The following is a 16599-nucleotide window of genomic DNA, read 5'->3' as shown; positions in this document are numbered from 1 at the left end:
TGTATTTAACCCAGCATTTTTTAGAGTGTACATTTAGAGAATTTATTGCTTTCATTTTCTTTACTTGGTTTTAAAAAGTCTTACATTTACCGTCATGAACCCCTCAGATATCCGTTATGTTTTTAATAATATTATTAATAACTGGGGTTACGCATCAGTCTAAATGAACCGGCGCCGTTACGTATGTCCCGGGAGCGCGCACGCACTGGTTCAGCTGCCACACTGAGAGACCGCTTCCAGTCAAGTCAGCGAACCTCAGGACCGCATGTTCCCAGCCCACCACCCCGGACTTCAAACCTAACCTTTCTTTAAGTGTTTAGAATATTTTCACCATGCTGTGGGCGGCGAACACCATCATAAGGAAATTCTCCTCGAGCTCTGTGAGTAATCGCATCTTCTGCATTGTTGATTTTGCCATACATATGAATGAATAAATGAATGCATACGTGAAAAATGTGCTGTATGGATGGCAGACACATGCATAGACCTTAAAATAAGTTTTCTAAATGTTGGTGAACTCTTAAATGACATTATAATGCAGTGTTTACCCATGCACCGTTATTGTAAGTGTGCTGTCAGCTGATATAACCCAGTGTTGTAGGTGTTACACTTGTGTATTAATTCACTACATATAGACACTATATGCATGTTAATTAGATATAGGGTTCTGTATAGTTAAACTGGTTTGGCACGTTGCTTCGTCGGATTACTTCCAGTGGACAGATCCGTGGAGAGTTGCATCAGCAGTGGGCGAGAATATGAAGGCAGATCATATTACTAATGTCACTATTACTAGAACACTAACTAGAACTTAAGATCACATGTGCACTGATAGATAAACATTTTGCATGCATGATCTTGCTATGACAATCCATAATGACTATGCTGTTATGTATTAGCAATGCTTTAGCTGGTTGTGTCTCCCAGCAGCTCTTTATATTTAGCCCCATTGTGCAGCACAGTTTCAAAGTTCTTTATTGGCATGGTTGTTTTGCATACAACAATGCCAAAACATCATATGCACACATCAAAACAAAGATTAAAACTTAAAAGATGTTTAAAGAAAAGATAATACAAATAATAATAATAACAATACAAAATAGAACGGAATATAATGAAATGAAATAGACGATGTTGTGCTCATTTTAGTCGAGATCTGTAAAGTTATTAAAAAAATGCAATTCGCGCAGACAATAACGATTTCTGAATTAAAGTCTTTGGATAGATTGTTTAAAGAAACATTAAAAGGCTGAAATTCTTGGTATAAATAGTTTGGCATAATATTTTATTTATTCAAGCAATAATAAACTAATAATAACAACAACAGCAGTAATGGTAAAAATGTATTATTTATAGTTTAAAACAATTCAATGTCCTCGTTTTTTATCATGATCTGAATTAAAAGTCATTTGAAAGATTGTAAAAAAAGAAAAGAAAAAAGTCTCATTAAAGGGCTGACGTTCTTGCTATAAGTAGTTTGGCATTCATTTATTTATTTAAACAATACAAATAATAGTAAACTAAGACTACAAGCAATAATAAAATATATTATTTCTGTTTGAAAATATTTTTTTATCATTATTTGAATTAAAAGTATTTTGAAAGACACATTTCTTGGTATTTATTGAGTATTTACTGAATTTCTTATTTATTCAAACATGAATAAATAAAATAGCAAAACAATAATAATATATATTATTTATATTTTAAAACCATATGTCCTCCTTTTAATCATTTTTGACGTTGCGATTTATTTTGTCATTGCCCCATAATACACTGAACACTAAATCAGCTGATAAATATGAAGATCACAGCAATGGTTGGTTTCAGAGAACAAAGGCTCATATTATGTAATTGGACTTATAAACTGATTATGTTTCATATTTTAATGTCGGTGACACTTTACAGTGAATCATATAGTTTTGTCTGGTGAGCTTGTTTAAAATGTTTTAACATTAAAATACTGTTTCTCACAGGCTTACTACCAAAATAAGCTGAAGCTGGCCCTGATTGGCCAGAGCTTGTTTGGACAGGAAGTGTACACAAACCTCCGCAAGCAGGGCCATAAAGTGGTGGGTGTATTCACAGTTCCTGATAAGGACGGCAAGGCGGACCCCCTGGGTGAGTCTCAGATGGGTGGGGGTGGGATAGAGTGGAGCACTGACCGTTTTTTGTTACTGTAGTGGTGTCATGGGGGCTGGGAAGTGTCACAGAAGTGGAAGTGAGAGATGGAGAACAGGAAAATGAGAAAGCCCCCCTTCTTTTGAACATCTCTAATCAAATTTATCAGGTTTGTGGATAACATTAAGGCCGTCATTGTTGTAATGAACACTTAGAGGAAGTGAGGTCGTCACAATGCTGCATGCCTGAGCAGCTCATTGGCTCACAGCTCAACTGTGTGTGAGTGTTTATGTTTGCGTGAGGCGCAGGAGCAGTTTAGTGTGGGTCAGAGAAGAAGTACATCCCGCATAATGACCGCATTGTTTTGGTGAAAGTGGTGTGAAGCTGTGTGAGGTGAAAAGTCCCCCAGTGATCAGAGCATTTGTGATGTATGTGAGAACAAAGAGGTGACACGATCACATTCTTCAAAATATCTTTTGTGTTCAACAGAGGAAAGAAACTCATACAGGTTTGGAACAAGTAGAAAGTGAGTAAATGATGACATAATTTTCATTTTTGGGTGAGCTAGACCTTTAAGTGGATGAAACCAGGAAACATAATAAACTCCATTCCTGTTTACATCTGCTGTCTATACGTGTTGAACTGTAGAACTAGTTGATTTGTTACTTTTTGATTCATCTCCAAAAAAAATCATGATTACATAATATGCTGATTACAATTTTAATGACTGTATTGAGGTGGTGAACAGTGCCCAGGGTACTGTAATATTGAAGTCCTTTGAAGTTGATACAGTGGTAATACTCGGCCTGCACTAACAGTTTATTACTGATACATTCATAGATTCAGATATAAAAGACACGGTCAGTTACTTAAGTATTCATATTGATATGATAAGTTCAGTAAAGTCTGAATATGCCAGGTGCGACCTTATATAACTTCTCAGAATCAATCTCTCTCTGACCTTCAGCGGTGGTGGCGGAGAAGGAGGGGACGCCGGTGTTTAAGTTCCCACGGTGGCGGGTGAAGGGTAAGCCCATCCCAGAGGTGGTGGAGGCGTACAAAGCGGTGGGCGCCGAGCTGAACGTCATGCCCTTCTGCTCCCAGTTCATCCCTATGAATGTGATCGACTTCCCCAAACACGGCTCCATCATTTATCACCCCTCCGTCCTGCCTAGACACAGAGGAGCCTCTGCCATTAACTGGTGAGATTTTACTCTTTCTTTATAACTACACTATAAATTAAAATTTGTTGAAAATGTAGTCTTGGATTAATGTAATCTTGGATTAACATCAGTTAATCCAAGATGTACGTGAGTTTGTTTCTTCATTATAAGAGATTTGGAGAAATTTAGCATTACATCACTTGCTCAGCAATGCAGTGAATGGGTGCCGTCAGAATGAGAGTCCAAACAGCTGATGAGAACATCACAATAATCCACAAGACTCCAGTCCATCAATTAACATGTGCAAAGCTGCGTGTTTGTAATAAACAAATCCATCAAGATGTTTAACTTTAGGCTGTTGCTAAAGTATGAGTCCTCTGTTTATAATATTGCTTTCTCCCGTGAAAAACTCATCTTGTCTGAATCAGGAGAGAGATGTGCACAGATTAAGCACCGTTTACAAGCAAAATAGTCCAAAACAATTAGTTGATAGATTTTGATTATGGATGCATGGATTTGTTTCTTACAAACATGTAGCTTTTCGCTTCACAAGACTTTATTGCTGGACTGGATTCATGTGGATTACTTGTGGATTATTGTGATGTTTTTATCAGCTGTTTGGACTCTCATTCTGACGGCACCCATTCACTGCAGAGGATCCATTGGTGAGCAAGTGATGCTCTGATGAAGTAACAAACTCATCTACATTGTTGGATGGCCGGAGGGTGAGTAGATTTTTAGAACATTTAAATTTTTGGATGGACTATTCCTTTCAATTAAATGGATTTAAATATGTGTGTGCAGGACACTAATCGAGGGTGATAAGAAAGCAGGATTTAGTATATTCTGGGCTGATGATGGTTTGGACACCGGCCCCATCCTGCTTCAAAAGGAATGTCCAGTAGAGCCCAACGATACAGTGGACACACTTTATAACCGCTTTCTGTTTCCAGAGGGCATCAAGGCTATGGTAATTATGAAGAACATTTTCAAAAACACTTTTTATGCAAACTAAATGTTAGATTTTGACTCCTATGAGGTTCATGAATCTGAGTTGACTTCCAAATTGTGTTCAAACAGGTAGAAGCTGTACAGCTCATTGCAGACGGCAAAGCTCCAAAGATCCCTCAGTCTGAAGAAGGAGCCAGCTATGAGGGAATCCAAAAGAAAGCCAATGCTAAGGTGAGACCCAAAGACAATTATGTTAATCAGTCCAAATTAAGCTTAGGTTTTTCAAAGGTAAGCAAAACAGGTCCAAGAAGTGAGCATCATTTTATCTGTCTTTGCCTCTCTTTCTCCAGGTGAATATGGCTCAGCCAGCAGAGGTCATCCATAACTGGATCCGTGGTCATGATAAAGTTCCGGGTGCCTGGGTTGTCATTGATGGAAAGGTGCATTTCCTAAACAATAGTCCGTTTGAATCTTGATCAAAATGGGGCCACAAAAGGGAACAATAACAAAAAGATGCATATTACAAATTACATATATACAGGGCTCGACGCTTACTTTTCTTTTTAGGAGCACTTGTCTGCATATTACAAATGACATATATAAATACATATTATATTTTACAAAATGTATATTTTAAATGTCTACTTTAGTAAAATATAATAAATATTTATATATATAATATAAATATTATATATAAAAATAATGTAATATCTTTTTTAAATAATATAAAAATATTACTTATTTAAACTAATGATACATTTTTGTAAATCTTTAGAAGCTCATGCTAAATATTTTACTTACATAGTAGGAATGAGTCTTGAATAAATAGAAATATTTATGTTTTTATAATTTAGTAAAAGGGCTTCTTTGTAGGGGAGTCTACTTATTTGGTATCAAAAAATGTTTATTGCTGTCAAACGATTAATCGCATCCAAAATAAAAGTTTTTGTTTACATAATATATGTATGTGTAATGTGTTTATTTATTATGTATATATAAATACACTCACATACAGTATGTATTTTGAAAATATTTACATGTATATACATTTATATTATTATATTTTGTATAAATATATTTAATATATAAACATAACATATTTTTCTTGAGAATATACATGTCTGTTTGTATTTATATATACATTATAAATATACAAAGTACACACTCATATATTATGTAAACAAAACTTTTATTTTGGATGCGATTAATCATTTGACAGCACAAACATTTTTACTTTAGACAAACTCAAGACTAATTCTGATGGTCCTACTATAAGATGTTAAGTGAATAATGTTTTTACTGTATAGTAATGTGTGTGTGTGTATGTGTTCTTTTGTGTAGCCAGTAACGCTGTACAGCTCATCAATGCTGAGCGGGTCAGTGCCCGCAGGTCAGCCAATCGAGGTGGAAGGGGCGTCTCATCCTGGACTCATTGCCAAATCTGGGCTTATTCTGTTTGGGTCTGATGGAAAAGCGGTTAGGTTCTGCTCTTTTATTTACTTAGCTTTTAGGATTTTAGTGCATCAATTCTGTGCTACAAATTCATAATAAAGAGAATTAACTGCTTTATTACAATATCACTGCAGCTCCAGGTGAAGAACCTGCAGTTTGAGGATAGAAAGATGATTCCTGCATCCAAATACTTCTCGTCAGATGAGGCTGCCAGTTTGGATCTCACAGACGATGAGAAGAAAATGGCAGAGGAAATCAGGGTATGTGTATGTGCCTCAGAAATGTATTGTAGCATATATTCGAGCAATTATGTCATTTTTATGTTGTTTTATACTTGTCTAGGCGATCTGGAAAGGTATTCTGAGTAATGTTCCGGTTATTGATGACACAACCGATTTCTTTAAGTCTGGAGCTGCTTCCATGGATGTAGTCAGGTGGGTCTGAATTTCATTTTATTTATTGTTTTATTTTATTTATCCTATTTATTTATATACTGCATTTAATATTTTAAATGATATACTGTATTTCATATTTTATAGTATGTTAGAGTATTTATAGATTAGCTTTTCTAATTTTAACTTTAGTTTTAGTCATTTTTATTAAAGTAAAATAATATTTAACCTTTTTTTTATCGTACATTTATTTTATTTCAGCTTTGTTTCACTGACTTTTAATAGTTTTGTAAACCTTTTTCATTTTAGTTACAATAATAACACAAACTAAAAGGCAAAAATGGCACAATCATCATCACATTAACATGATTTACCATGCATACATAAGATTGCTGATTTAGTATTTATCAATTTAGCAGAAGTATTTTGAGTTCATTTCACATGCAAACAGATTAGCCAATCATAATAGAGGTCATTTACATATTAATGTCTTCGTAAAAACAGTTTCTGTAATTGTAAGGGGGCTGAAAATGGTCATGTAAAACTAAATGACAACTATTTGTGAAGAATTAGACCTTTATGAACATTATTAGTGGATACTGCGTTATTTTGATTGTTTGGTTTAGATTGGTGGAGGAGGTGAAGCAGAAATGCAGAGGAGTTCAGCTTCAGAATGAGGATGTCTACATGGCCACCACCTTCCAGAGCTTCATCCAGATGTTCGTCCGCCGCCTGCGAGGAGAAGACCAGGAGGAGGAGCTGGTCATTGACTACGTGACAAAAGACGTCAATAACATGACAGTGAAGATGCCATATCAGTGTTTCATCAACGGCAACTTCGAAGATGCCGAAGATGGAAAGGCATACAGCACTGTGAACCCAACAGATGGTTCGGTACGTTCAGTCAACTCAAACACACATGAACTCATCCCTGGCGTGACTAATGGTTGTGTTGTGTTTCAGGTGATCTGTAAGGTGTCATATGCATCCGTGGCGGATGTGGACAGAGCAGTTAGTGCAGCCAAAGAGGCCTTCGACAACGGACCTTGGGGTAAGATGAACCCTCGTGACCGCGGACGGCTGCTCTACCGGTAAGATGTGTTCGAGTTTTGTTGACTTAAAGGGGTCATATGATGCTTTTTTAGAACGAGCCGTTTTAGGGGGGCGTGACAGAGTCTTAACTTTGATAAAGAATATCTCTTTGGTTTTGAGACTTTAGTCTTTGCAACTTCAGGGATCTTATCTATGCACAATCAGCTTGTAACACTCCAAAGAGAAAGGAAAACTTGAAATCGCATCATATGACCCCTTTAATTGAGCCGCTGGGCAAATATTTGACATGGATATGAAAAGCCAAACTCATTTGCAAAACAAATAGTAATACAGTGCGATCATTTGACCTAGAATTGATTTCTCAGAGAACTTCCTGTTGGGCATAATTTATTTGCAACACAATGGGAATTTTTTTACTTCTTTTGTGTGTAGTTTGGCTGACCTGATGGAGGAACACCAGGAGGAGTTGGCAACTATTGAGACGATTGACTCTGGTGCCGTTTATACTCTGGCCTTGAAGACACACGTTGGCATGTCCATTCAGACGTTCAGATACTTTGCTGGCTGGTGCGACAAGATCCAGGTGTGTGTGTGTGTGTGTGTTCACTCAGGCCTTGATTTGATATTTTCCTGTTGCTGAAGCATCATGTCCTGTTCCTCGCAGGGCTCAACGATACCCATCAATCAGGCCAGACCCAATCGCAACCTCACCTTTACAAAGAAAGAGCCTCTGGGGTGAGTGATTGTACAGTAAATGTGTGAGTGTATGCAAATTTGATTAGCATAAATGTGTAAGATGGTGTTTGTTTGTGTCTCAGTGTGTGTGCCATAGTGATTCCTTGGAATTACCCACTTATGATGTTGGCATGGAAGAGTGCAGCCTGTCTAGCGGCAGGAAACACACTCGTCTTGAAACCTGCTCAGGTAAAACACACAAACACAAAAACTATTATTAGTTATATATATATATATATATTAAATTAATTAACATTATTATAAATGATTAATGATGAAAATATACAATATACAAACTAGACTATACTCTCAATTATTTTGATATTCTCTATATTCTCCCATTATTCTCTATATTTTTAAAAAGTAAAAATACCATTGCATAAATTAATAAAAATTTAATTATAAAAAATATACAATACACACAAAATATTCAAAATATGACTTACTTTCAGAAAAACACAAACTTCTGCATATAAACTAGAATATATTCTCAGTTCTTTTGATATTCTCTCTATATTCTCCCACTAACTGCATTGATATTTGCTGAGTATAAATTAATACCTATTCTATATGTATATTTTATCTGATATAATATAAATGAATACATATACAATATATGCATATGCATATGTATAAAAATATACATTGATATAAATATATAAAAATATAAAGTGGGAGAATATATAAACTATTGGATACAAACTAGACTATATTCTTAGTTCTTTTGATATTCTCTCTATATTTTCCCACTAACCACACTGAAATGTGCTGATTTTATGTTTATAGTTTTTATATATTTATATGAATGTATATTTTATCTGATATAATATAAACTAATACATATACTGTTATTTTAACTAAAGTACAAATACTATTAAATAAATAACTATGTACAATGTAGAAACGATATACAAAAAGATGATTTATTTATAGGGATGTAACGATTCACTCAACTCACGATTCGATTCACAATTTTTTTTAACAAAATTAGATTTAAGACAAATTATAAATTAAATGTGTCCTTTTATTATTGCTTGGACAAAATGCTGCACATTTCTTTGTGAAATTGAAATATAACACTATAATAATATACAGTACTAATATAGCACTTGCATATTATTGCTCTTTTGTTGGTTTTGATTGCTGTTATTGTCCTCATTTGTAAGTCACTTTGGATAAAAGCGTTTGCTAAATAACAAAATTTAAATATAATGTAAAATGTAAATAACAAAACTAAATTGAAATTCTAAAACAAGCCCCAAATCAAATAAATAACACAAATAAAGCTCTTCATATAAACAAACTAAGGCTTTGTCTGTGCTCTTTCCATTTAAAATGAGAGGCAACCACTGCATTTTAATCATGATCCAAACAAAGATGCTGCATACATGCAACATGAGCAGTTTTTAATCTAAATAAGATTGTATAATTCCGAAATTTGAAGCAAAAACAGAATGGTTTGACTTCAGTTTTGTGAAACTATGCATAAAAAATATCTGCATGAAACCGAAACAGCAGACGAGCTGAATGAGACGCAGATACACTCTCTGCCAGCAGGTGGCGCTTAAAGCGTTTCCTTGGTTTCTGCTGTAAATACAGCAGCGCTGAAATCATGAACTTTAATATGCATTATGCAGAGGCAAGATGAAAAGAAAAAATACCATCTAAACTTTTCTAAAGACCGTAAGTTCCCCTCAGACATACATTCATATAAACTCCTACACCTAAATGAATCGCGCTTTGTTTAGCATCTCAACCGATTTGAATCGTCACATATTTGAATCGATTTTCAACCGGAATTGTTACATCCCTATTTATTTACTTTCCAAAGAAACAGATTATAACTGGATAGAAACTAGACGTAAATTCTCTTGATTTTTCCAGGTAACTCCACTAACCGCGCTGAAGTTTGCCGAGTTGACAGTCAAAGCTGGCATTCCCAAAGGAGTCATCAACATTGTACCAGGATCAGGTATCAGGATTTGACTCATATTTCGAGTTGTATAAACAAATAGATCTCACTGACAGTAATGCACTTATAATGAAAATCTATGAGACAAAAGCAGAAATGTCCAGCATGTCTGTTTATTAAAGCACATTTTTATTCCGTACAAAAAAAGTGTTATTTAAGCTGTGAAGTTTTAAAGAATCATGTTGTTATTTATCCCTTAACTTTCTTACTCCCTATGATGACTGACATTTCGGTCACCTCTTTCTCTCAGGTGGCCTGGTCGGGCAGAGGATGTCTGATCACCCTGATATCCGTAAGCTGGGTTTCACAGGCTCTACTCCCATAGGCAAACAAATCATGAAAAGGTGAGTCCCATTCATGTAATTGAACTAAAGTCAACACTATAGTTGATTACTCTGTTGCTATTACTCAAATATGTCATGTACAATGTAGGCTTGCCGCGATAGATGGTGCTGATGGTGATACCGTTGTTAAGCCGCAACACCGGTTACGTCACTTGCCCTAACTGCCGCTAATTCGAAAGTGAAAGTAAAATGTGCATGCCGCTTTTACAAGCTATTTAAAAGCTAAGGAAAGCGAGGAAAAGAGGGAACGCCCCCGCCCCCGTGGTGATACCGGTGTTGTCACACGTTGATTAACCGGTGGGAAAATTTTCTCAACCCTAGTATAATGACAGTGAATCATTCAAACGGCTCATATGGTTTGAAAGAGCCTCCAGCTGATGATTTCTGTTGTTTATGTTGCAGTTGTGCAGTCAGTAACTTGAAGAAGGTTTCTCTGGAGCTGGGCGGTAAATCTCCCCTCATCATCTTCAGCGACTGCGACATGGACAAAGCAGTGAGAATGGTGAGAGAAGACAACTAGTGTCAAAAGTTACAGATGCAAGATCATCGTCGTCTTGAGCTTACGGTGTGTTTGTGTGTACGTTGCAGGGCATGAGCTCTGTGTACTTCAACAAGGGAGAAAACTGTATCGCTGCAGGCCGGCTGTTTGTTGAGGAGTCCATTCATGACGAGTACATCAGGAGAGTGGTACGTGTTTCCTTCGAACATTGATTGTATAATGAAGCCTGCGAGCTGCTTCTAGATGATAACGTACTGGTGTGTTTTTGTGTGCTCAGGTTGAGGAAATCAAGAAGATGAAGATTGGAGATCCTTTGGATCGCTCCACAGATCACGGACCTCAGAACCACAAGGCTCACCTGGACAAGCTGGTGGAGTACTGTGAGCTCGGCGTGAAGGAGGGGGCAACGCTTGTGTATGGTGGGAGGCAGGTGGACAGACAAGGTGAGACCTCCAATCTAAGACATCCATGATTTAAAAGGGTTTGTGAACATCAATTTGTTTTGTGAATGTTTTCGAATGTAAATAAGGCCATTTTGGTCATGTATAATCATATATGCTATAATAGTATTTCTTAATATTTTGAATTGGCTTTTATTTTTAGATTTTAAATTGTACTGATTTTGTTATGCGTTTTGGCATTTTTATTCATTTTTAATATATTTCTGTTCTTTATATTTAGCTTAATTTTATTTCAGTTTTAGTTTTATCAATATAAGTACTTTAAATTATTTATTTCAGTCAGCTTTTAAGGCACCAATTCTCATTTTCATTTAAGTTCAAGTGTTGCATTTTAATTACAGTTTACGTTTTAGTCATTTTAGTCAATTATGTGATTTTGTCATATTTATAAGTTTTTTTTTTTATATTTGTATATTGATTATATTTAGCTTTATTTTTAAATAATATAGTTTTAGTTTTTAGTCATTTTAAGTAACTTTTTTTTCAGTTAGCTGCCGAAGCACCATTTCTCTTTTTTTTTTTTAGTTTAAGTTTTTTCATTTTAATAGTTTTAGTCATTTTATGAGCTTTTGCAATTTTTATTCTTTTTTTTCAGTTTTAGTATTTTAAGTACTTAAAACGTATTTATTTCAGGCAGCATTTCTAATAATTAATTAAACTAATAATTAGGTCAACTTAATTTTTTGTATGGAGCCCATAGTCTTTAATTTAGTCTTCATTTTAATAGTTTTAGTCATTTTATGAGCTTTTGTCGTTTTTATTTTTCAGTTTTAGTTTTTTTAAGTACTTAAACTTGTTTATTTCAGGCAGCATTTCTAATTTTATGTTTTCGAAGTTTCAATGTTTCATCTAATAATTATGTTTTATTTCAACTTTATTTCAGTTGCCAAAAATAATTTTTAGTAGTTTTAGTTAATAATTTAGTTATTCCATTTCTAATATCTGCCTATTTATGCTTACAGGCTTTTTTATGGAGCCCACAGTCTTCACAGGTGTAGAGGACCACATGTTCATCGCCAAAGAGGAATCCTTTGGCCCTGTTATGGTGGTATCCAAATTCAAAGATGGGTAAGCTGCCTTTTTTGGACCTTAATGATCCAAATCCAAGGCAGGAGCTCATTAGAACAACATGTAATATGATTGTTTGATGCTCATCAGTGATGTAGATGGAGTTCTGAGCAGAGCCAATAACACAGAGTTCGGCCTGGCCTCTGGAGTCTTCACCCGTGACATCAACAAGGCCATGTACGTGAGCGAGAGGCTGGAGGCGGGAACCGTGTTCGTCAACACCTACAACAAAACCGATGTGGCGGCTCCCTTTGGAGGCTTCAAACAGTCCGGGTTTGGGAAAGACCTTGGTAAGAGTGAACAAAACACACTGCATCATTACTCTGTATCACTTTAAAACCAGATTCATGAACATGAGGACCATGTGCATGCGTATACAGGTGAAGAAGCCCTGCACGAGTACCTGCGGACTAAAGCTGTGACGGTGGAGTATTGAATGAAAAAGACTGCATGGCCCGTGACTGCAACTTGAAGTGGCCGGACACTGATAGGAAAAGCATTTCCTGCCATGACTACACTGATGTGCCTACGTTTTTTTTTATCGCCCTTTTTTTTGGAAATGTTTGGAGTGGGACAAATGCTGACTTACCAGTCTACACTGGCTAACAATGTTTTAAAAATGGAAAAAATGGCAAAAGACCTCCAAGTGGAGCCAAGGACACAGAATCAGCCACAAATCAGATCAAGCATTGTTTTTAACTAGTAAACAGGTATCATACTGAGGTAAAGTGAATTATCAGACTGAGTCAGTTTCAGGAAGTAACCACAACACTACAATGATCTTGAGCGTTTCCTAATCATGTTTCCAGAGACAAGTAATTTGTCTGTCCACGCTGAACGTGAAACTGCTGCGTGATGCTTTTGCCGTGATGCTGAAACCAAGAAACCAACAAAATGTCCTGTCGCTCATCATATCACAACTGGTTAGGATAAAACGGCTCATTTACACAACTGTTCAAAAGTTTGAGGTCAGAAGTCTCACCAAGGCTGCATTTATTTGATCAAAAATACAGTACAAACAGTATTATAATATTGTGAAATATCTATTTCAATTTATATTAAAATGTCATTTATTTCTGTGATGCAAAGCTGAATTTTCAGCGTCATTACTCTAGTCTTCAGTGTCACACGATCCTTCAGAAATCATTCTAATATGCTGATTTGCTGCTCATGAAATATTTCTTATCATCAGTTGTTGGAAACTGTTGTGTTGCTTAATATTTTTGTGGAAACTGTTCAAAAGAACAACATTTTTTAAAATAGGAATCTTTTGTAACATTAGAAATGTCTTTACTGTCACATTTCATCAATTCAATGCATTCTTGCATAAAAGTAGTATTTCTATAAAAAAATAAATAAATACTGACCCCAAACTTTTAAATGGTGGTGTTTGTGGCCTCAGCATATTTCAGTTTTTAAGCTATTCAGCCAGTTGCACACACACAGTTTTTCAGTTTTACATTTATAGTCTTATATTTAAAAGCCATGTTGCATCACTGCCACTTTATGAAATCTGAATTACCATATTTGTACATCCCAAGGTTTTTTATTATGGATAGCATTTTCACATCACTAATTTTTATTAGCATAACTGTATATATTTTATTAGAGGATATGACAACTTGTCTTATTTTCTATATTTAATTTTGCATTCCAGACAGAAGATTGGAAAGGGAAATTATATAAACACACTATTCTTTTTGAAAGGACGTTATTTATTTTGTTAAAAAATATTGCACATGCTTGATGGGAAAATATGTAATAGTAGCTTACTCTTGAATTCAATACAATGTGAAGTCTTCGGAGACATTCTTGTTAAAATGACTGAAAATATCTGTTGCCGAATGTTCGCTGAAGAATCATGTTGCTTTTGTTGTGCATGAACACTTCAAGCAATGACATGCATTTGACATAAGATGAAATGTTATCATATGCAGATGTTAATATGAGTATTTTAGGTTCTGTATAAACTGTCAGTCACACTGGAAGTGTCATATTGCCAAACAGTCATTACACACAACAGTATTTCAACTTTATAGCAACTACAAACAAAATGTAAGGAGCGTCGGGAAGCAATTTTTACAATAAAGAATATAAATTTAAAAAAAAATTGTTTTTCTTGATTGAAACACTGACCTTTTAATATAGTTAATGCCAGAATACAATCCATTTTTCAAGTATACTCAACTGAGATAACACAAAAGAGTGGCTTTTAGTCTCCCCAAAAATAACAATTTGCTGAAAATGTACTCACCCTCAGGCCATCCAAGATGTAGATGAGTTTGTTTCTTCATCAGAAAAGATTTGGAGAAATTTAGCTTCAAATGACTTGCTCACCAATGGCTCCTGTGCAGTGAATGGGTGCCGTCAGAATGAGAGTCCAAACAGCTGATAAAAACATCACAATAATCCACACAAATCCAGTCCATCAATCAATGTCTTGTGAAGCGAAAAGTTGCATGTTTGTAAGAAACAAATCCATCATTTAGACGTTGCATTTATTGGTGAGCAAGTTATGTACTGCTACATTTCTCTAAATCTGTTACGATGATGAAACAAACTCATCTACATCATGAATGGCTTGAGGATGAGTACATTTTCAGCAAATTTTCATTTTTTGGTGAACTACTCCTTTAATCACTCACCTTCTGGATAAAAATATCTCCAAAGAACATGAAATGTCAGTCTGCCAGCTCACCAGGAAATAAAATCACTGGTCTGTGCTCATTCCAAACAACAACAAATTTGGAAGGGTTATATATTCCTTTAATAGGCACAGAAATGGCCTGGCGTGAGTCCAGCGCTCTCCCAGAGTTCCAGTTGGCAGTATGTGTTCTCTCACTCGCACTCTTTCTCTATCACCTGGATGTTGGCCTTTCTCTTTCTGTCACCTGGAAGTTTGAGTGTCTTTGCAGTGACAGTTTGCACCTCGTCCTCTGAGCTGTCTTCCTCTGATGATGACGACGACTCATCCTCTTCGCTGCTGTCTGAATCCTCCAGTTCAACAAGAGCCACGTCCTGCAAGACAGAGACATCTGGTTATTATGAAACAAGTGAAATATTGTTATATTTAGATGCGTTAAGATGAACTACAGCTGGTGGTGAGAGCAGACGCACCATCTCAATGATTTTCTCTGCATCCTCCACACTCTCAATGTTAAAGAAACCAGCGGGAGCCTCGTCCATCTGTTGTCTTAGAGACTCATTGGCTTGGGCGATTTGTGGAAGGAAACTTTGCATTCTGTCCAAGACTAGCACACAGAAACAATACACTCTTATTTAATCGATTATGGCAATTATGCATTAAAGATAACCCAACTGATGACATGAACATACTCACCACTACTTCTGGGGACCCTTTCTGTCTGCAGTGAAGCACTTTTAGAGTTCAGCAGAAGTTTTTCATGGATTTCTGGAGATATCAAAGTTAACAATTCATGTATGATTAAGTGTTCCCAAAATTATATTTGGTTATGGTGCAAATAAGAAGTAACAACAAAGCATATCTGAGACGTAGTTTCATTTTTACATTTCTACATTATGATTTGAGAGTAGTTATTCTCAACTGGTCAAATGTTAATTTAGAAACATTATTTTTATGTCAATTGACTTCTAGTTAGTTTTCTAAAGTGAAATGGTATTTCCACCACACACAACATGGAAAACCCCAGATTTTTGTTTTAGACGAGATTTTCTCTCTAAACTCAGAATGTCTCACCTTTTCCGTTGCCACAGGTCAACAAGTCTCTAGAAGAGGTTTTCTTTATATTGTTTTGTGTTTGAGCCATGGTTAGTTCCTCACATGTACAAATTCACTTGTATCCACATGTGTTTTTTTTTTACACAACATAATAACTTCCGTGTTGTAGGGTTGAGCCACTGTTGGCGCCCTCTAGAGATTTGGATGTACGTGCTGCACAACATCAATCCAAGAATCTATAAGAAAATACAAATAAAATAACGTTAACATTTTAGTGTAGAACCCAGAACCTCAAGTCACTAATAGTATTAAATGAATAAAGTTTAATAGTATAAAATGAATAAAATTGCATTTTCAAAGATACAAATTTTAAATAGCCTGCTTTTTTTGTTTCATTATTTTCTTATCTCTTCTTGTCTTTTTTTAATCTCTTCTTTTTTTATTGTGCTAACATTTTTTCTTAAATAGCGTTTAATTAGCTGACATTACGTTACCTGTTTTAAATCGGACCTCGCAGAAATTTCGGTTGTCATGCTTGTTTGACGACATTCTTGTCGGACAAGGATGAAATAATATTTTTTTAAATTAAAGACACTAAAGAATAGCCACAAAAAAATCTAAGCATATTAGAAAAAGCTTTTGATGTGTTTTAATTTCAGTTTTAATGTGTTTGAACGTGATCTCACGA

General features: G+C 35.5%; 2 protein-coding genes across 2 annotated transcripts; one reads left to right on the top strand and one right to left on the bottom strand.

Moving 5' to 3' along the window:
- Window positions 1–228: 228 nt before the first annotated feature.
- Window positions 229–13203, top strand: LOC107592231 (mitochondrial 10-formyltetrahydrofolate dehydrogenase-like). Its single transcript, XM_016281648.1, has 22 exons — window positions 229–380; window positions 1977–2121; window positions 3089–3323; window positions 4089–4254; window positions 4365–4466; window positions 4586–4675; window positions 5577–5711; window positions 5822–5947; window positions 6030–6121; window positions 6706–6973; window positions 7043–7170; window positions 7565–7715; window positions 7797–7867; window positions 7951–8056; window positions 9752–9839; window positions 10090–10183; window positions 10586–10685; window positions 10772–10870; window positions 10960–11125; window positions 12106–12211; window positions 12302–12501; window positions 12592–13203. The coding sequence occupies exons 1-22, from the start codon at window positions 333–335 to the stop codon at window positions 12645–12647; spliced, it is 2772 nt and encodes a 923-aa protein (XP_016137134.1). The 5' UTR covers window positions 229–332; the 3' UTR covers window positions 12648–13203.
- Window positions 13204–14793: 1590 nt separating this feature from the next.
- LOC107592230 (uncharacterized protein C12orf45 homolog) lies at window positions 14794–16126 on the bottom strand. The gene is made up of 4 exons (XM_016281647.1): window positions 15930–16126; window positions 15552–15623; window positions 15329–15462; window positions 14794–15229 (listed from the first exon to the last, which is right to left on the bottom strand). The coding sequence occupies exons 1-4, from the start codon at window positions 15997–15999 to the stop codon at window positions 15050–15052; spliced, it is 456 nt and encodes a 151-aa protein (XP_016137133.1). The 5' UTR covers window positions 16000–16126; the 3' UTR covers window positions 14794–15049.
- Window positions 16127–16599: the final 473 nt, after the last annotated feature.

The sequence above is a fragment of the Sinocyclocheilus grahami genome, unplaced genomic scaffold, assembly GCF_001515645.1.
Source record: "Sinocyclocheilus grahami isolate Dianchi unplaced genomic scaffold, SAMN03320097.WGS_v1.1 scaffold151.1, whole genome shotgun sequence".
Classification (NCBI taxonomy): domain Eukaryota; kingdom Metazoa; phylum Chordata; class Actinopteri; order Cypriniformes; family Cyprinidae; genus Sinocyclocheilus; species Sinocyclocheilus grahami.
This window is presented reverse-complemented; position numbering and strand designations above follow the sequence as displayed.